The 21,658-nt window shown below is 38.3% G+C and overlaps 1 protein-coding gene across 1 annotated transcript in view; it reads left to right on the plus strand.

The window, feature by feature from the left end:
* The window catches only part of Sacm1l (SAC1 like phosphatidylinositide phosphatase), a 48,874-nt gene that overhangs the window by 19,939 nt on the left and 7,277 nt on the right, over positions 1-21,658 (plus strand). The window contains exons 6-14 of the mRNA XM_005082286.4: positions 1,229-1,288; positions 3,470-3,503; positions 8,984-9,085; positions 11,244-11,329; positions 12,944-13,030; positions 13,740-13,808; positions 17,036-17,115; positions 17,723-17,821; positions 20,570-20,708. Of these exons, the coding sequence (XP_005082343.1) occupies positions 1,229-1,288; positions 3,470-3,503; positions 8,984-9,085; positions 11,244-11,329; positions 12,944-13,030; positions 13,740-13,808; positions 17,036-17,115; positions 17,723-17,821; positions 20,570-20,708 (756 nt within the window). The remainder of the gene's footprint in view (positions 1-1,228; positions 1,289-3,469; positions 3,504-8,983; positions 9,086-11,243; positions 11,330-12,943; positions 13,031-13,739; positions 13,809-17,035; positions 17,116-17,722; positions 17,822-20,569; positions 20,709-21,658) is intronic.

Genomic DNA, 21,658 nt, shown 5'->3' on the forward strand with positions numbered 1-21,658 from the left:
CTGGCTATCCTAGAACTATGTTGACCAGACTGACCTGGAACTCACAGGAGATTTGCTTGCCTACACTTCATGAGTGTTGGGATTAAAGGTGTGTACTGCTATGCCCAGCTAGGGAATTTTTTTTAACAGCTAAATAAACATGTCACTTATAGAGAATCATAAAACTGATAAATGAAACCTTATCTTAAGACAAAAAAATGGCATTGCATGATCAGTTTTTTGCATAAAATTAAGGACTTTGTTTTGACTCCTTGATTCTATTTTTTCCAACTGTTATTTTATCCTTAAAGGTTTCCATTTCAGCTTCCTTAAAGACTTTAACACTTATAAAGACATGTGTCAGGATTCTGTAGGTTTTCACTACACTCCTAACCTTTTTAGTTGCTGCTTCCACTTGTAATTCAGCAGTAATTTTGTTTTAGCACTTTTTTTATCAAGTTGTATTCCAAACCATTCAACTTTTAAAAAAAGCAAGTTATTATTTATATTCCAGTGACTTATAAAATATTTAGTTATGTAATCACACCCATTATGCAATAACTGCTAAGTATGAGTAGCACAAACAAATTGGAAATGCAAACTAAAAGACATGATATTCCACTGGTCATGACGTATAGGTCATTTCCTGTGACCTTAGGTATGAGGAGGGAGAGAGTGTGGTTCAGCAAGGTGCTGTCTCCTTGGTCCATGTGCTCAGATGAGCAAACTCAGGTTCCTCTGTATTAGTGATGGATACCTTGCCAAACGGGAGGTCAGACCTTCAAATAGCAGTTGCCAGATCTCCAGGGAGATCAAGCAAAGACTTGGCTCTGAGGTGTCAGTCACTGAAGAATTGACTGATCAGACAGCAGAAAGGACATGTGTAGAATTCCTTTATCCCCAAGGAGATCAGGCAGGAGTCGGGCAAGATGGAGGCCAAGTAGCTGTGTTATAAAGGTGTGCTGGGTCAGTGTTGTCCTTGGGTGGGGGTGGAGATAGAAAATGAGTGTTGACTCTTAAAGGTTTAGTTCGTGACCAGTGGTTACCTAGAAAGGTGGGAGAGGATACCTGGCGTTTGTATGTGTAATGAGGCAGACAGGAATGGGGAGAGGAGGAACAGATTTGGAGTGTGTCCTGTTGGAACATGTCTGAGAAACTCATTAGTCACCAGGTGGAGGCATTGATGAGTATAGTTTTCCATCTGGGAACACTTGCTGTGGCTGGAGATAAGTTTCAAATGTTTTCTCAGGCAGATCAGCGGTTTGTGTGGAATGGGCACCTGCTCAGAGAACTGTCTGCTCAGCCAGAGGTAATGTACTCCAGTTAATGTGTTTCCTTGTCGCAATGTTTGTTTGAATGTGAAAATGACTAACCACTCACCAGAGGGTGGGTAAAGAATTCTAATCTAACTATAACACACATACACATGACCATTCTTGCCATCTCTTGCTGTTCTGTGTAGAAGTCTAATCTATTGTGTTAGCTTCCTGACACAGTGGCATCCAGGACGTCTGAGAGAACTTAGAAGAAAGTGTTTAGGCTCAGGGGTTTCAGAATTTTCAGTCCATTGTTTGTTGACTCCCTTGCCTTTGGCCTTTAGTCAGGAAAACATGCCAGTCAACAAAGGGGAATAGGCCTTGTAAAAGTTAGCTTTTAATGACCATCATTTCTTCCTAAATTCCAAGAGCTTCTCTGGCCAGTTGCCAAGCTTTTAAAAACATAAGCCCTTAGGGACTCTAAGGTACAAGTTGTGATACTTACGAATGGAAGCTTTTTTTGTTTGTTTGTTTTTCTTTCTTAAGATTTATTATGCATACAGTGTTCTATCTGCACATATCCCTGCAGGTGGTTGTGAGCCACCATGTGGTTGCTGGGAATTGAACTCAGAACCTCTGGAAGAGCAGCTAGTTCTTAACCACTGAGCCATCTCTCCAGGCCTCATGAATGGAAGCTTTAAATGAAAACATTGCTTTCTGTATGACAACTAGAATGAATTGTACTAGATGAATAATGTAGAAGTAAGGGATAGGGCCTATCAGTCCTGTCCGGAAAAAAAAAAAAAAACCACAGCTCTCATCTTTTTTTTTTTTAATATTTTTTCTTAACGTATTTATTATATATACAGTATATGTATACCTGCACACCAGAAGAGGGCACCAGATCTCATTATAGATGTTTGTGAGCCACCATGTGGTTGCTGGGAGTTGAACACACAACCTCTGGAAGAGCACCCAGTGCTCTTATCCTTTGAGCCATCTCTCCAGCCCCACAGCTCTCATCTTAAAGGGAGTAAAAGAGTTATTTTGGAGACATTTTAAATGACCATGGCCTAGGAACACAAATTTAGGTTACTCCAAATTCCATGTTTCAGTGTGGAAGAAGTTTGAAGTTTTCATAGAACAAGGAAAGTCATAAATCAAGGCAAGTTTAAAATACATTGGTGTGCACATCAAGGAGACAGTTGCAGCAAGATGGGAAGGATGTTATCTGATGACATTCTTAGCTTTAAAGTTAGTGAAGTTAATGATCTGCTAAATTAATAGATTGCAAAAGTTTTTTTTTTTGTTGTTGTTTGTTTGGTTTTTTGTTTGTTTTTATGAGACAGGGTTTCTCTCTATTATTTTAGAGGCTGTCAGTCCAGCCCGGCCTCGAACTGACAGAGATCTTGTTTTTTTTTTTTTAATCTGTTATCACAGAATGTCAGTTCTGACACAGAGGTGGGCAAGGAATGGCTGTTCTAAAGGCTAGGACTAGCCCAAGACAAGGTAACTAACTTCTGGACCCGTAGCATTTCCAGTCTCACCTCTGCAAACATGGCCTCTGTCTGGTAGCTCTTGTTCACAGTCTCCAGGCCAGGTGGAAACAACCTCTAACTCACCATCAGCCTTTGCCCTGTGTTGTACAAATGAGATGTGAGCCAAAGCTCTTAGATTTGTAGAAGTGATTTTTTTTTCTGCTGTTTGCAGAATATTTTGTTTAGTTTTTGGTAGTTGGGATTGCACATGATTAGCATAGTTGGTGTTTTCTAGAAGTAGAAGAGTTATAGACTAAGACTAAGAAGGAGTCTGCAACCACACATGTAGTTTTACTGGTGTTTATCTGTGACCATTTAAACCCTAGTGATTACACTGCCTTCTTACCTGCAATATCATAGACATTTTCCTAACATGTACGCTTATTGTATGATTGGTTTTTTTTTTTTTTGTTTGTTTGTTTTTGTTTTTTTTTTTTGTTTTGTTTTTTGTTTTTCGAGACAAGGTTTCTCTGTGGCTTTGGAGACTGTCCTGGAACTCACTCTGTAGACCGGGCTGGCCTCGAACTAACAGAGATCCGCCTGCCTCTGTCTCCCGAGTGCTGGGATTAAAGGCGTGCGCCACCAACTCCCGGCTGTATGATTGTTTTTGTATTACTGCCTGTGTATAAATATGTCTTACATGGTTTACTATTTAAGGTGTACCAGTTCTAAATACATTGTCAATCTTCTTTTTAGGTCCATCGGTTTGCTCTTCCAGTGTTACATGGCTGTATCCTTATCTGACATTTTTTGTACCTTAATTTCTTAGTCTTTTTTAGTTTTATTTTACATGTTTAAATGTTAAAACCATTTAAATTTTAAGACAGATGCAATCTCAAATGCAATGTGGGATGAGTTTTTCAGTATTAGAAATTGTTATATAAATATAAAATCTTAGCACAGACTGTAAACAAGCCCCCTGCCCCTTTTAGATTATGCCTTCTGTAGAGTATGTTACCATTTTGCTCAAGAGTTTGGGGACTGGTGGCTTTTAAAGAAAGATGTATAACTGCATCTTGCCCTTTTTGAGTTATCCTATAGACAGATTTTTTTTGGGGGGGCTGTCAGCTCACAAAAAAAATGACACGGAGACTTATTATTAATTATGGAAGCTCAGGCTTAGCTTAGGCTTGTTTCTAATTCGCTCTTATAACTTAAATTAGCCCATTTCTATTAATCTATGTGTGGCCACGTGGTTCATGGCTTTCACCTCTCCTCATGCATGTCCTGCTTCCTCTGCATCTGGCTGGCAACTCCCCCTTTCTTCTTCCCAGAGCTCTCTGTCCAGAAGTCCCACTTCTACCTCTTGCCTATCTATTGCAAGTTAGCTTTTTTTGTTATTTGTTTTTTTTTTTTTCAAGACAGGGTTTCTCTGTATTGTTTTGGAGCCTGTCCTGGAACTCACTCTGTAGACCAGGCTGGCCTCAAACTCACAGAGATCCATTTGCCTCTACCTCCTGAGTGTTGGGATTAAAAGCATGTGCCACCGACACCCGGCAGCAAGTTAGCTTTTTATTAAATCAATCACAGTGATATATCTTTGCACAGTGTAATCAAATATCTCGCAATACCTTCCCTTCCTTTGTCTTATATAGGCTTCATATATCCTAGACTGGCCCCAGACTCACTGTGTACACTTAAGTATAACCTTGAATTTATCATCTCTGTGCCTCTACCTCCCAAGTGCTAGGATTACAAGCCTTCTACTTGCTAGTCATGTGTACTTTACATCTTCAGCTCTGCTCCTGCCACTACCCTCCACTGAGTTTTTAAAAGTTTTCCTAAGAATAAAATAAGAGCAGGTGTGTTTTAAGTAATTATCAAGGATTTGGGCCAATTGTTTCTATTTTGTTTTGTTTTCAAGATGAGATTATGAATGGACAAATGATAATCTATAGTAGGATTTTGTTAGACTTTCTTTTGGGGACCACCAGCTCCCAAATAATGACATGGGGACTTAATTATGAAGGTGTGGCCTTTATCTTAGGCTTGTTTTCAACTAGCATTTATAACTTAATTAACCTGTTTTTGTTAATCTACGTTCTGCCATGTGGTTTTTACCTGGCCTCCATTCTGTATGTCTTAATCCCTCCATGTCTCACCTGCATCTCCTGAGTGCCTAGATTCATCCTGACTTCCTCTCTCTGCCCAGAAGTCCCACCTAGCCCTCTCCTGCCTTGCTATTGGCCCTTCGGCTCTTTATTAAACCAATCAGGTGCCTTAGGCAGGCAAGGTAAAACAGTAACACATCTGCACACAGTGTGATAAAATATTCTGTAACAGTAATCAAATAAGATCATAGACTTGTTTTCTAGGAAGCTTGGTAATTAGTTTATCTATTTAGTGTTGAATTTAAAGCTTAAAATGGAATTTTGTTTAATGTAGTTTATTGACTAGGAATGTATTTCCAGGTATCGTATTTATAGAGACCAACAAGTACATCTGAGTGGAGTATACTATAGATATAAATGGGAGAGATATGTTCATGAGGTTCTTAATCCAGATTATTCAAGGCTCATACGCCATGGGAGTGTTGTAACTTTTACTTCACATGTGATGAAAAACTTCTTTGGGAGAGTAGAGATTGAGCAGAGGATTGGTGCTTCTAGACAGCACCACTCTGTGGTAGCAGTAGGCCAGGTGTGAGCAAGGTGGAGACAGGCTCATACCAGTGAAAGGTGATTGTCCAAGAACCAGGAAGGTATCAGTGTTGTCAGGTAGCTCATTTTGGAAAATTAAGCTATCTAGGTTTTCTAATTGTATATGGAATATGAATGTGATTGGTTTAGCTATAAGGTTCTTGTCATGCTAAGTGGAAGGAAACTGTCCATTGAGATGGGGAAGTCTGGTGCGTAGGTGGGAAAGAGGAAAGTATCATTTGTTTGTGAAGCTCAGTGTTTCTGTAGATAGGTTAATGAAGATGTGAGGGAGGACCAGGATAATAAAACTGGAGTTGAGGGAAGAGTTCACACTATATACATGGTTTTGTTTTGTTTTGTTTTGAATGTGTGTATGTGCATACTCCCTGTGAAAGTCTAGAGTTCAAAGGACAACTACAGGGGCCAAATTCCTTCTTTTACCATGTGGATCCTGGGGATTGAGCTCCTTGTAGGCTTGGTAGCAAGTATCTTAACTCATTTGAGTCATCTTTCTGGTCTTAGAGATGTAAATTTGTGTGTGGTCAGGGTAGATGGCATTTCTTTCTTTCTTACAGCATCTGTTTCATTTGTGTGTGCATGTGCACACTTGTGGCGGTCAGAGAACAACTTTCAGGAGTCTGTTCTTTCCTTCCACCTTGTAGATTCTAGGGATCGATTGAACTCAGATCTTCAGGCTTGGCCACAGGTGCCTTTATCCACTGAGTCATCTCATCAGCGCTAGGACAGCATTTCAGTCCATGGAATGGGATGAGATTACTAAAGGGAGAAATGTAAATATACAGTCTAAAGAGAGAGAGATGCAGGGGGCTGGAAAGATGGCTCTGTGGTTAAGAGAGAGAGAATGTACCTTCGGAAAGAGTTTCTATGTAGTGAGAAAATGCTAGAGCCATGTACTGTAGGCATTAGGATAAAGACTTCTGAAAGGGCAGATGATAGAGTTCTCCCAGCCTTATGCAGATACTGACATAGACCAGCGGGGGAAAGGGAAAGCAAGTGAAAGTAGTGTCTAGAAACACACAAAGACAGCGTTTCCAAGAAGAGGTGTCAGCAGCGGACACATGCCGATGGCTCCTGACTATTCAGGAATGAGGTTGTGTTCCTACTCCTGTCCTACCTCTCCAAATGAGGAAACTAACACATTCTTCTAAGAAAAGTTTTAGAGAAGTCAGAGATGGTAAGGGTGCACTGGAGTGAGGCTTTGAGTGTGTGAGCAGAGGGCATTCTGGCTTTGCTGTGGGTTCAGTGGGTAATAACATGTCATGGGGCATATCAGCCTTTTCAGTGAATAGCCATGGAGTGGTAGAAATTGAGGAGTGTGTGGAGTTGGCCTCCCACCTACCTCTGGGGAGGAGGGGTAGGTCGGCCTGGGTCTACCTCTTGATAAAGAATAGTTAATTCATTCATTTTTCAAAAGTTTTTGCATGCATACATACATATTCTTTTTGTAATCTGAGGGAAATTATTCATAAAGTGAGTCATATTTTCTGCAAGATTTAACTCTAGCAGCAGGCTAATGTATTACTTTATCTTTGTGACCTGTCTCAAAATAGTTAATTTGGGCAAGCAAGTGAAATAATACTGCCTTGGAATTGTCTCTGGTGCTGTGACTTTTGAAGGGAGTAACTTGTGAGCTTGAGGGAACCATCAGTGCTTTTGGTGGTGACAAACAGCAGGGATGGATGGATCATTAGCAGTTCCCATTAATCTTGTAACCATTTTCCAGTACTACTTATGAATTCCTGATGCATTCATACCAGGAATTATTTAAACGAATGTTCATAGCAGCATTTTATAAAAAATAGTGAGGAATAGAGGAAGTAGGTCTTTGTGGTCTGGTCCTTTTCAGATTTCACATGACTCTGAAGAAGAATAAATTGCTCTGGGATGACTCTGGGAACTTATGGGGAGGATCGACAGGTTAAGGAAGTTATGGTGTAATGTCATTTTCCTAGAGCTCAAGTACAAGGTTTTTTTTTTTTTAAGTAATAATTATAGGTATAGAAACTAGAAAAGATGGGAGAGTGGTTGCCACCAACTTAAAAGTTGTTAACTCTGGGCATAAATTCAGCTGGCTAGAAAGGAGAAGAAATGGGTAAATTGAGACTTGGTTGTATTCCAAAGTTGAATGCAGGCTCATGGATTATTTGGTTATGCTTTTTGATGAGTGAGTCAAATTAAGAAAAAGATGTTGCATATTACAAACAGGATAAACCTAAACAAATGAGCAAAAACAAATGATATGACCAGTGAAACAATAAAACTTGTTATCCTCTTAATTCCTCCGGAGTTGGATAAACTTGACAGTATCAAGAGTTAGTAAAGAAGATAAGCTAAAATAATTCTCAAGTCCATGGACATTTCCTGATAGTGTCAGATGGTGGATATGATTTGATTCATGTCTTCAGGTTCACACAAGGAAATGTTTTTTTAACCTGGTTAAGACAGCAGAATATAGGAACAACTTGCGTGTCTGTCAACAGTGGAATCAACAAACACATTAGTATATCCTTTTGTGGTGGTGGTGCATGCCTGTTATTTTAGCCCTGTGTAAGCTGAGGCAGCAAGTTTAAGTTTGAGACCTCCTACCCCAACAAAACAAAACACTAACCGGTAGCGTGTTTATGCAGAGGATAATTAAATAAGTGAATGAGCCTCAAACATACAGAGCATGCAAGATCACAGGAATACCTCCGTTACAGTGCCTTTCATGCAAAAGAGTGAAAATCTGTTCAGATTAAATACATTGTTTAGTGCCTAAACTAGAAACCAAGCAAAGAATGAAGTGAGTGGTCCCTGTTGGCAGACTTTTCTTGCCCACCAGTTCCCAAAATAACCAACACGGAGGTTTAATATTAATTAGAAATGCTCAACCAATAGTTCAAGCTTATTACTAACTAGGTCTTACAACTTAACCCATTTCTAGTAATCTGTGTGCTGCTTTTTTTTTTCATTTAATTTTTAAGTAGTTACTTTTTGCCATGCAAGGGATTGAAACTAGGACTGAGCTATGTTCCTAGCTCCTACTTTGTTTTGTATTTCTTAATTTGAAGATTAATTTTCAGATTCCTGATTTTCATTCAAAATAGAGTTTTTGATGATATGATTGACACCTAGTTCTATACTTTTAGAAAGTAGTTGAAGATACCAGGGAAAGGGAGAAACTAAATAGAAACATTAGCAAAGTTCTTAAATATTCTGTACATGTGTCACTGTAGGAGAACTGACTTGATAAACTTCACAGTTAGAAATGAAGATACTGCTGGGCCGTGGTGGCACACCCTTTAATCTCAGCACTTGGGTGACAGAGACAGGCGGATCTCTGTGAGTTCCAGGCCAGCCTGGTCTACAAAGCTACACAGAGAAACGCTGTCTCAAAAAACCAAAAAGAAAAAAAAAATGATAATAAAGATTTGGGAATAGTCATGAAGAACCAGAAGGACTTATATATTCTTTTTTTTCCTCCTAAAGACAATTCATTCCTGTTATGGTAAATAGATTTGTATTGAATCTAGAACTATTCCTACATTACATTTTTCTTAATATAGTTAAGTTATTACTATGCATTCCTGTTCTATTAATGGAAAATACTTTGATTGGATTCTCATCTCCAGAAGGAGTTGTTTTAGAGCTGGTGTACGATACTATGTAAGAGGTAAGAATCATTTCATGTCACCTTGACCAGGCCTGATCTTCCATTGTTTAATGCTTGTCTTAAATGACTTACCTGTGACCTTCTATATATTGTGTTATTTGATACCCCTTCTGTTAATTTTTGTCTTCATTATTATAATTAGTAGGTCTTCTGTGCTTTTCTCCAGCTACTGTAATTAATTTGCAGATGTGAACATGGTACCTGAACAGCTACCTGTTTATTGGGTGTCTGAAAATATGCTAAATTCAGTGTGGTATTCAGTAATTTACACTCATATCAGATAGCATTTCTCTTATTACTCTTGGTCTCTTTGCATGTATGAAGGTAACCATTTTACTTCATGACTTCAATTTGTATAATGTTTATTTACATTTTGAGCATTCTGTAGGCTTTGCACTAAAAATATGCTAATTTGCTCAAACCAAACTATTAAGATGTGTATTATAGTTATTGTGAATGTGAAGATTCCTCAGCATTTGTTTTGCTTTCAATCATAATATATCAGAATAAATCCTATTAAACAAATAATTGTTATTTTGAGCCCAGAGAGTTATATAGAGACTATCTGATTAATCTTATTACAGGTGCCATAGCATCCACTAAGAATGGCCTCAAACAAATTATAATTAGTATCTCCTTAACTACATTTTCTTAGATTGTTAAGCATTAAATACATATTTTAAATATGAATTTTATTTTTAAAATGATAAATATTTTCCATTTAATCTGCTTGGTTCTTACTCCTCTGCCAGATATAACCAGGTATTAGTTTCTTACTTATCCTACCCTGTAACTTTTTATATTAATACAGGTATATTTTCTTCCTTTTATAGACAATGGTTATATTTTATACGTTTTCCTACATTTTGGTTTCTTAAAAAATTACTGTGTTTTGGAAGTCTTGTCATAATGGTATCTACCCCTTTCCTCCTTTCCTTTCTTCTACATCTTTCTCTTTTTAAAATAACTGCATCTTTTTCTTAATGGGAATTATGGAAAGTGTCTTAGTCAGTGTTCTATTGCTGTGAAGAGACACCATGACTCCAGCAACTCTTATAAAAAGAAAGCATTTAGTTGGGGCTTACTTACCATTTCAAAGGTTTAGTCATTGCATCATGGTGCACACAGGCACACGTGGTACTTAGAAGTAGTTGCCAGTTTTAAATCCAAATCTGCAGGCAGCAGGAAGAAAAGAGATACTGGGACTGACTTGGGCTTTTGAAACCCCAAAGCCCATCCTCCCAGTGACACACTTCCTCCAACAAGGCCACACCTCCTTCAACAAGGTCACACCTAATCCTCTCAAATAGTATCTGTCACTCCCTAATATGAGCCTATGGGGTGTCATTCACATTCAAACCACCACAGAAGGAAACAAATGTAGCCTGTGCTTCTGAAATAATGACATATCATTACTAGTGTAGCTCAGTAAATTTGCTTCCTTCTGATTATCTACTAATGTATAGTTACATATACACTGATAACAATAATTTTAAAATGTTTTATTTGAGAAGTATGTCAGAAAAAAAGAATATTTTAAATATTGGGGAGTTAAAAATCCATTGAATTCTTTTTTTTCCTGGCAATTTGGGTCAAGGAACCTTGGAAATTGCTTTTGCTTAGCAGACTTTTCTTAATAACAACAGATCATATAAGCAAGCTAGCTGAGGAAGTACTTCCGATACCAGAAAGGCCTAGCCAGTGTAGAGTCTCTGCTAAGTGTGCTTTCAGACTATGTTTCATGGGTATGTCCATGGTCATACACAATTTTTTATTTGATAATTTAATATCTTCTAGAGACTCTTTGCATTACAAGTATTATTGATGCAATGTTATTATCAAGTGTAATCACAAAAAATGATAGTTTTAACTTCAAAATAGGATTTGTAGGCATGTTTGACTTTTTCTTCAAAGGAGACTGTTTTGAGGATGTTTATAGTATGAAAAATATCAACTAGCTTTATATTTATATAAATAAATCTTAAATAGGCTTAAGCCTATTTAAGCAAGTTTCTTTTATTTTTCTAATAATGTACTATCCATTGTTTGAATTTTAATATTATGAGTACTTATCCATTAATATGAACTAAATTGATAATTCTGAAGTTATCTTGAGTTAATCATTTTTTGATACATGTCTTTTTGTACCAAATGTTAGGCATTGATTCTGAAGGCCACGCAGCTAACTTTATAGAAACAGAACAGATCGTGCACTACAATGGGAACAGGGCTTCATTTGTGCAGGCAAGTGCGTGTGTCTGGTGGTCATCCAGTTGGTCTTTTCTACTTGATTTCATTTTCTATCAGGTTGAAGTTTTCCTCTTCCCCTTCCTTTTTTCTTTTCCCTTTTCACCTTCTCTTCCTCCTCTTCCTTCTCTTCAGGTTTTTTGAAATAGGGTCTCATGTAGCACTGGCTGACCCTAAACTTAGTATATATTGGTTGTATGACTTTGAACTCCTGATTCTCCTGCCTGCACATCGGCAGTCTTTCCTTCTTTTTTTAAATACTATGTTTGTATACTGTGGTGATGTATTATTTATGATTTATTAAAGCTTGTCTGAGGGCTCAAAAAGCAAAGTCAGCCTCAATCTATAGAGATCAGGCAGTGGTGACATACGCCTTTAATCCCAGCAACCAGAAACTAGGAGGTGATGACACATACTTTAATCTTAAGACCCAGAATTAAGACATAGACGATCTCTCTGAGTTCAAAGCCACCCAGATCTACACAAGATTGATCCAGTCCTAAAGAGAAACAGTTCACACAAAGACGATCTCAGCACCTGGGATCATATGCCTTTAATCCTAGAACTAGAGGGGAATAAAAGATAGGAGTAGGGTCTTCAAGAGTCAGTATCAGGCATTCATTCTCAAGCCACACTGAAGATAGGAGCATTCATTCTCCAGCCACATCGAGGAATCTCCAGCTACGCTGAGGAGAGGCAGCAGGATCAACCCATTCAACCTGAGGTAGTGGTAAGAGTTAGTGGCCTGCTACATTGCTTTTTTCTGTTCTTCAGCTTGAAGTTTGAACCCCAGGATCAGCCTCTGGGTCTTTAATTATCATGTTACAGAGTACAATGTGGGAAAAGTTCAGCTAATAAAGGGGTTGGTTCTTATTCTGGCACTGTCTTATGAATACGCCCTGCCTTTAAATTAAATCCCCCAAAACAGAAGAGAGAAGGAAGTGTGAGGTTTATGGAGGTTTAGCAGTTCACCAGTGTAAGCCTTTAGATCCTACCTACGTTGATGATGATAGCACAAGCTGATAGTGTATACTTGGTTTCAACTGCCTTACTCAGTTCTGCTTACCTGTTGTCTCTGGTGAAGTTGTGCAGTATTTCCTATTCCAGAATGTCAGTGCTAAATAAATTCAGATGCTCATAAATGCATTCCTTTGAGAATGAGTAAAGCAATTTTCTATTTTTTTATTATGGCAAACTATAAAATATATATTTAGAACTTAGGGAGATCACAGAACTTTCTATTACACAGATGCCATGTGTGTAATGCTGGGAAGAGGAAGTACTTTTTAAGCATATTTTCATAAAACAAGAACTTTATTTATTGAGGCAGTGTCTCTATGTAGTCCTAGCTGTTCTGGAGTTCATTATGTAGACCTTGAACTCAGATCTTCCTACTGCTGCCTCCCCATGCTGGGATTAAAGGTGTGCGCCACCACACCTGGCAAAACAGGTAATTTAAGAGTGTGCATTAGAGTTATGTAGCTGGTGAATTGTTTTTGTTTTGTTTTGTTTTTCTTTGCAAAATTGTTCATATCTGTTCTGCCTACAATAATTAGGTTAAGAGAACTAGTTAGTGTATCTTTCTTTTCATATTTCTCTCTTTTCTTTTAGACTCGAGGATCAATACCTATTTTCTGGTCACAAAGACCAAATCTAAAGTATAAACCACAACCGCAGATCAACAAAGTAGCAAATCATGTATGTATTTTCCTGAAATTTTCACTGGTTAAAAGAGAACCTAAGTTGTATGAAGGGTAGAGGTGATATGAGAGCCCAGCTTGCCTGGGGAGGGTCCTGGTCACACAGAACCTAAATTGCTTTTTGATTTACATACAGAATATATATTTGCTCCCCACAAGTCAGAATTCAGTATCTTCAAGGCCTTTCTCCTGGGCTGTAGAACAAACCTCCTCTGTTCCAGGTACTGAATGAAGATTTACTGAGTGGAATGGCAGATATGAGCACTGGGGAGATCTTAGTAAAGTTTATAGAATGTAGTATATCTGTCAAAAGTTGTGTTCAAAATTCAAATAGTGATACTGTAATGCAGCATAAAATGTCTTTAACAACCATGTACTTCATAGTGTTTCCAACATGCAGAAAGCATGGCATTTTGTTAAGTATAAAAATGGGATAGTTGTAGGCTGGGGAGATGGCTCAGCAGTTAAGAGCACTGACTGCTCTTCTAGAGGTCCTGAGTTCAATTCCCTGCAACAATTTGGTTGCTCACAGCCATCACTAGTGGGATCTGATGCCCTCTTCTGGCATGCAGTTGTACATGCAGATAGAGCACTCATATATAAAATAAATGATACATCTTTAAAAAATGGGATAGTTGAGGTACTTTAAGAAATATGGTAAATAATATATAACGTGGTTTAATAAACTGTACTTTTGTCTCTTCTAGATGGATGGTTTCCAAAGGCATTTTGATTCACAAGTAATTATTTATGGGAAACAAGTCATAATTAATCTGGTAGGTTTGAATGTTTCTTTTGGGGGGAGGACAACAAAACAAAATCATTTTAATTAACAGGAAAATTAATGTTTCCACAATTTTTCATCAGACCAAACAGAAACTCTGATCCTAGTAAACCCTTTCTTTTTCCACCTTCCCCTCGCTCATAGTGATTCTGTCTTTCTCTCTGATGCTTCTGAATTTATCTGTTTTTATGTTTCTCATATATGTAGACTCATACAGTATTTGTCCTCTGTTTTTACTGGTTTCACTTAGTATAATGTTTTAAAGATTCATCTATACCTGTCAGAATTGCATTACTTTTAACGATTGAATAACATCTTATTGTAGGAATATAAGACATTTTGTTTATCCATGAATTGATAGGCATTTGAGTTATTTCTATCTTTTGGTTATTATGAATGAATTAAAGAGCTTACCGACACTCTTAGTTTTTGAAGGTGTTTAAAGAAGAGTGGTATTAATTCTAAATAAATTCTTAAACTTTCGGTTAAATTGATTAGTGAAGCTTACCGGTGATGCTCAGGTCTGCTTCCTCAGAAGTTACATGGTGTCTCTGACTCTGCCTACTACTTTTCTCTATCCCTGTTTGGATTTCCCACCTGGCAAAATCCTGCCTGTCCATTGACCAAAACAATTTTATTAATCAGTCAATAAGAGAAACATATATTCACAGCATACAGAAGGGCATCCCCCATCACCATCTGATCTGGGGCTTTTCTTTAATACTGATTCAGTTCCCTTCCTACTTACTGATTTGTTTAGATTTTCCTTTTGTGGAGGGAGAAGGTGGTGAGGTTGAGGCAAGGTTTTACTGTTAAACCAGGCTACCGTTGAACTTAGCTTTCCTCCTGTCCCAGCTTCCCAAGTGCTGGTATTACATGTGTGAGCCACCACGTCCAACTTTCTATTCCAGTTTTCTATTTCTGACAGTTCCATTTTAGTAGATTATATGTTTTTAGAAATTTGTTCAACTCTATTTTGGCGGGGGGAGACAGGGTTTCTCTGTGTAGCCTTGGCTGTCCTGGAATCCACTCTGTAGACTAGGCTTACCTGAAACTCACATATCCTCCCAAGTGCTGGGATTAAAGACATGCGCTGCCATAACTGCTGCCTGCCAGAAATTTGTTCAACTCTTAAGTTGCATTTTTTTTTTTTTGGTGTGAGTATCCATCATATTCTCTTATAACTCTTTATCTTTCTAAAAATTATTATCAGTATTCTCATTGCCATTATTGGTTTTAGTAATTTGAATCTTCTCTTTCCTTGTTCATTGTAACCAAGCTTGTCAAAGTTTTTCAGGAAGCAGTTTTTGTTTGGTTGTTTCCCCCGATTATTTCATTTCTGCTTTAATCTATGTCATTCATTTTCTTCTGTCACCTTTTGGATTACTTTGGTTTTCCAGCTCTGTAATGTGTAAAATCAGGTTATTGATTTGAAACTTTTTCTTTCCTTCCTTTATTTTTAAATATTTGTTTTCATTTTCGTGTGTATTTGTCACCTGTATTTATGTGTTCAGTGTGTGTGCATGGTACCCACAGGAGCTAGAAGCTGTCATCAAATCTCCTGGGACTGTAATTATAAATGGTTGTGAGCCACTATGTGGGTGCTGGGAATTGAACCCATGTCTTCCTTGAACTCCTAGAGAGCTGCTTCCCTCTGCCTTTTGAGTGCTAGAATTAAAAGCGTGTTGCTGCCACCACTAGCTAGCTTTTGTTCTAATATATGCACTTGAAGTAATGAAATACCCTGTTATCACTATGTTCTCTCTCTCTCTCTCCTCTCCTTTTCGAGATTTGGTTTTTCGAGACAGGGTTTCTCTGTATTGTTTTAGAGGCTGTCCTGGAACTTGCTCTGTAGACCAGGCTGGCCTCGAACTTAAAGAGATTTGCCTGCCTCTGCCACCCCACCCCAGTGCTGGGATTAAAAGCGTGTGCCACCAACGCCCGGCTCTGTTTTCTCTCTTAAATTCTGGTATATTGGATAAGCCATTTTTCCTGTTTCTTTGTATGACTGATTTTCTTTAAAAATTACGTCTTTGATTATTATAATGTTGTAACACTGGAGTCAGTTTTCTTCCCAGAGCTACTTGTGCTTTGTTTTGTTACTTTGGTTATTTGGACATTAAAAATTATAGTTTGTTTTGGTACTTTCCCAGACCCTTTTGCAAAGGTTTTCCTTACCATTTATGTCACCGAATATTCTTTTAATATGTTCAGCTAATGTTTTGGCAGACTTCGCTGAATTCTGGATATTGAAAAAAGACAAAATAGCAAAATAAAACAAAAGAACAACCCACTGTCTATTCTTTGCAAACTAACTCTGTACCGAGACAGCACAGTTTACCAGTTAACCAGCCAGGCGTGTTTGAAGGCTAAAGAGCAACAGGCCCACGTTTGTAGTGTTAAGATTTTTCTGACACGTTTCTTGCCTGAGTGTGGAAGTAGCTTTCTCAAGTCTTTTGAATGTCCCTGCTTTCTAAAGAGCATTGCTTGCTTTTTCAGGCGTTTGGTGGTTTATTTTACATCTCTGTCCAGAAAAAACCTATTGTCCCAGGTTTCTATTAATAGTAGTTCAGTTGTAACTTTTACAATGAGTCCAGTGTTTTTGACCTTTGTTCAGTTACATAACACAGAGATGATTCAGTTCTGGTGTGTATAGTTGTGTGTACATCCATCAGGTCTGGTCTGCTTCTGTTGGTTTGGTGAAGGGAGCTAAAAACAAGATTCCTGTTGTTTACCACAAAATTCATCACCCTGTATGGTGGAGGAGGAAGGACAAAATGCTGCAGAGATTTCCTACAGCTTAGAAGGCAGCCTTTTTTTCTCTCGGTCTCTCTGTCTGTCTCTGTCTCTCTCTGTGTGTCTCTGTCTCTTTCTCTCTGTCTCTCTCTCTCTCTTGGTTTTTTGAGACAGGGTTTCTCTGGGTAACTGGATATCCTGGAACTCACTCTGTAGACCAGGCTGACCTCGAACTTACTGAGATTAAAGTTGAGTGCCACCACCCTCCGGCAGAAGGTGGCTTTTTCTTGATGAATATTTTGTTGGTTGCTGTAAACTTTGAATGTTTTTCTATGGTTCTACAAAGTTGGCTCAGGTGACTTCCTTTTCTTTTCAGTGTTTCTGTGCCAGAACGAAAGCTTAACATTTCCTTGTTAATTTCCTGGTCTCACTCTCTATCAAAATATAAAGTCAAGCTGTTTTAATTTTTTTTTTTTTTTACAGGTGAACCACAAGGGATCAGAAAAACCACTTGAGCAAGCATTTGCGAAAATGGTGTCATCCTTGGGTAGTGGGATGATCAGGTATCTTACTAAGTGTCTGTTGTAGGCTGGCTGGGCAGTAGCTAACACTATAGAGACTGTCTTGCCTCCCTGCACTTCTTACAACCCCTAGTACACAACAGATAACCAGCCTAATCCACCATAGACTGAGATGAGTTTCAATACTTTGAACATATTGATCTGGAAAGTGGTAAGAAGAAACCACATTCTTTGCACACAGGGATAGAAAATAAATATATGCTAGGTATTGGGTCGGATTGTACCTCTTGGAGTGTATGCGTCAACAGTATAAGTCTGATCTGCTTCATTAGCATTGCTGTGCTTCTCTACTTTTATCTTCAGAACCCTAGAATAATGTGAAAATAAAGCTTATCTTACAGTAATTTTAATTAATTTGACCTCCCCCATAGATATGGGAGGTTTGTGTGTGAGTAGTAGTAGTAGTAGTAGTAGCAGTAGTAGTAGTTGGTGTTGGTGGTGGTTTAATAAGCCTAGAATGAAGGCGGCTTTATATTCCTAAGTATTATGCATGTTCACATATAGAGAACAATCATCTTAACATGTATTAATAATAGAAGGAAATTGAATGGTCTCATCAGTTTCTGAGTATATGGGGTTTTTTTGGTAGGTATATTGCCTTTGACTTCCATAAGGAATGTAAAAATATGAGATGGGATCGACTGAGTATTTTATTGGATCAAGTAGCAGAAATGCAGGATGAATTAAGGTAAGCCATATTACTTCTTTCGAGAGATAAGGGGGAGAGGTAGCTAGCTGTATGTGCCAGTCTTGTTAATTATATAATTACTTAGCAGATTTGTGAAGCTATGTCACTGGGTTATCAGTGCTTATATATGCTGTTTTATTGTAATTTTTTGCATTAGGAGAGTGTTGTTGATTGAATAAATTCTTACAAATGGGACAATGTCAAGAATATTCATAATATTTTTCAATTTTTACATAATTGCAGTTGGTTTATTACTATTTTGGTTTTAGTGGTATGTCATTTTATCACAGCATTCCATTAGGAGCCTTTTTAATGACAATTTTTGTGTTGTCTTTGCAGCCTGTTAGGTCACAGCATAGCTTTAAGATGCTTCCTATCACATGGAGAGCCTGGGTGCTTTCCTTACCTCTGAAAGAGTGTGCTGCAAGTGGTTCTCTTTCGATGAGTAATGCCTATCTTTTTATGTGTGTTAAAATTTTGCCTATAAAAAGATTCTTCAGTGTAGGATCAGTGGAGCAAAAAATTTGAACATCTTTATAGTGATTTTGAACATGTTTGCTGCATGTTTAGAATGCTGGTTCACAGGTTTACTGTTCTTTGTACATATGTCCGTCTTACTTATTTTAAAGCCAAAATAATCTACACACCATTCTGTTATTTTACTTCTGTGATACTCTAACCTGGCACTACACAAGTACTTTTCTGTTTAATTTTTAAAATGTATAGAGTTTTTTTACTTGTATACAGTATACCAAATGTACTTTTAAATGTCAGTTATCTCTCTGATACACATTTGTCCAGTTATTAAAAAATATTAGTATACATAGCTATCGACTATATGGTTAACTTTATTTCCTGTGATATTCTGTCATGAGCATAGCTAGTGAGGGATGGTAGAGTTGTATTATGGCAGCTATTAGAGAAGAGACTGCCTGGGCTTGGCATTGTTGGTGGAGGGGGCCATATGCAAGAATGTTTCCAAGGTGGGGGAGCATGTGGGGTGGGGGAACAGGTGGGGTGGGGGAGCAGGTGGGGTGGGGGAGCAGGTGGGGTGGCGCACACCTTTATCCCAGCACTTGGAGGCAGAGGTAGGCAGATCTCTGTGAGTTTGAGGCCAGCCTGTTCAATGTCATTAATTCCAGGGCTACACAGAGAGGCCTTGTCTCAAAAAGAAAAACAAAACATAACAAAAAGAATGTATAGGGAAAGATTGAATCTAGAACCTTTGTCATTGTTGTTCACTGTACTCTTCAGAGAGGCTGAGTGTTTACTAGACAAAGTTAGGTGATCTCTCAAGACAGTATTTTTTTCCAGTGACTTTTGAGGTAGTGGAAATAGTCAGCTCTGTCAGTTCTGACACGTCTCAGATCATCCCGAATTAGCCATATGATCTAAGGACCTGATGGTTATCTTTAAACTTTTGTCTCTCCATTGTGAAGTGAAGATAATAATACTTACCAGTAGACTTTTCCGTGTAATAGTATTTATAGATTGCCTGTGTGTATACTGGTGACATGTCACTGTGTGCATGCACACAAATGCACACATGTGTGTGCTTCTTAGCTGGAGCCAGCTTTGCTTGCACTGCAGAGATACTATATAAAGTGGGTGTTCATCTAAACACCTTCATCAAGGCCCTTCTTCCTAGGATGATGATTTCAGTTTAGCTCTGATGTGACTGTTGCATTCCCCCCACCTTCCAGAATTTGGATAATTTCACTTCCTAGTTTTCAAACTAAGCCATGCAGACTTAGCTTTTGGTTTATATGTTATATTTTATTTCATTCAGTTCTTGGAGCAGTTTAACAGTTGTACTAGTACCGCTGTTTCATATATATGTATTATATATAAATAATCCTGGGAAGTTGACAGTGTGCTCAGGCTGGCAACAGATTGTTGTCAGAGTCCATGTTCTTAGCCACATTGAATGTTGTCAATTTTTTCACTCATAGCATCTTGAGGAGCTTGTTAAAAATAAAAACACCCAGAGACTTTTCATTATGCTTAACTACTATACACATACTTGAGTGATCAAAGAGAGGAAAATTGGATTTGCAAAAATGTACTCTTTTTATTTTGTTTTAGTTGCATGGTCATCCATTTTAAAATAAAAAAACAAAACAATTTAAGTGCATTTTCCAACCTTTGCTTCAGAGATTATGATTCTACTGATTCTCAAGGCTAAGAATTTGTTATTTGTAACTCAGGAGATTCTGGTAGGGATTTTGGAGAAACCATTAACCCCTGATATGTTGGGACATGGCTGAAGTAATCATGTTAAAGTGACCTTGGGAAACACAGTTTGTTTCCATAGCAATAAGCTCTGACACTGTTTTCCCTGTGTGTGATGCTCTTCTCTACATGTGATGACTTCTGTGAAAGCTGTGTTTTGAAAAAGGAGCTGTTGCCAGGCAGTGGTGGTACACGCCTTTAATCCCAGCACTTGGGAGGCAGAGGCAGGCAGATCTCTGTGAGTTCAAGGCCAGTTTGGTCCACAGAGCTAGTTCCAAGACAGCCTCCAGAACTACACAGAAGAAACCCTGTCTCAAAAAAAAAAAACAAAAGAAATGAAAAAAGGAAAAGGAGCTATGCTATCTTAGCCATTTATATTCCCATTTGATCTAGAAACGGGAAAGATACCTGCTATGCACTCCATCTGACCCTCCACAACACCTGTGTTCCAAGAACTGTGTTATACTGGTGTTTAATGTACTTTGGTATAGGAGTGCTCACACAAATGTGTTTCAGTTATTTTTTAGTAGACTCTGCTGGCAAGGTGGTGACAAACCAGGAAGGCGTTTTCCGCAGCAACTGCATGGACTGTCTAGATAGAACAAATGTGATCCAGAGTTTATTAGCTCGACGCTCCCTTCAAGCCCAGCTGCAGGTGAATATTACTTTCTTGAATCTTTTATTGAAAAAGAATATATGTATTAAAAAATGAACCTTTGAAAGACAGCACGAAAAAGTACTCACATTGCCCTCACCCTAACCTGAATTTTTATCTTTGTACCTTGCCATCCTTGATATATAAACGATTTCCATAACTACCATCAGATCTCTTATGTGGTTCCTAGTTTGCCATTTTCCTTTAGTACCATGGACTAAAGGAGTGACAGCTCCTAGACTACATCTAGGATATTGAAAGAAATCCACGGAGTCAGCCTTTCTATCTAAAGGTTTTAGGGAAAAGGAACAAGCACACACATTTTCCTGATGGTGTCACTGTTTATTCTCTCTTGTTGGAGTTTGTCCTATTACTTAAAGCCTGTACTAGCAGGTAATGGCCCATGAAACCTGGAGGTATTGCATGACTTTCAGGCAGCTTGCAAGATTGAAGAGTTACTTCCAGACATCTTGGTGGTTTTGAGAGTGTCTCGGCAGTCCTTCATGTTTTCATAAGTCGGGGAATTTTATAAAACAGGCTGTGTGTGCACACATGTATATAAGCTCATGCGTGGTGCAGTTTGGGGGAAGATGAATATGTAGCCTTCATCAGATTCTTAGAGGTCCTTGGGGTAGAAAGTAAGACTTGAGTGACTTGTATTTAGAAGCCTGGGATGGTGAGTGGTGAGGAAGGCAGAAAGGTAAAGAGAAGGAGGAGTCAAAACTTAAGTCTCTCAGCATGTTTCATTTTCCCTTTTCTCTCCTGGCTGCCATCTAGCTATTATCCCTGTTGTCCTGGGGCTTCCTACAGTCTGTGGTGGGTGGACAAGAGCTGAAGCACACCTGTGCTTTGCATCAGCAGGGAAAGCACCCCCATGATAGGATTTGGGAACTGTTGCCTTTTCTTCCAAAGTCAGGTTTGCTAAAGTCTTATCACTCATGAATATGGGT

This window comes from Mesocricetus auratus, unplaced genomic scaffold (assembly GCF_017639785.1).
Source record: "Mesocricetus auratus isolate SY011 unplaced genomic scaffold, BCM_Maur_2.0 Super-Scaffold_100691, whole genome shotgun sequence".
NCBI lineage: Eukaryota > Metazoa > Chordata > Mammalia > Rodentia > Cricetidae > Mesocricetus > Mesocricetus auratus.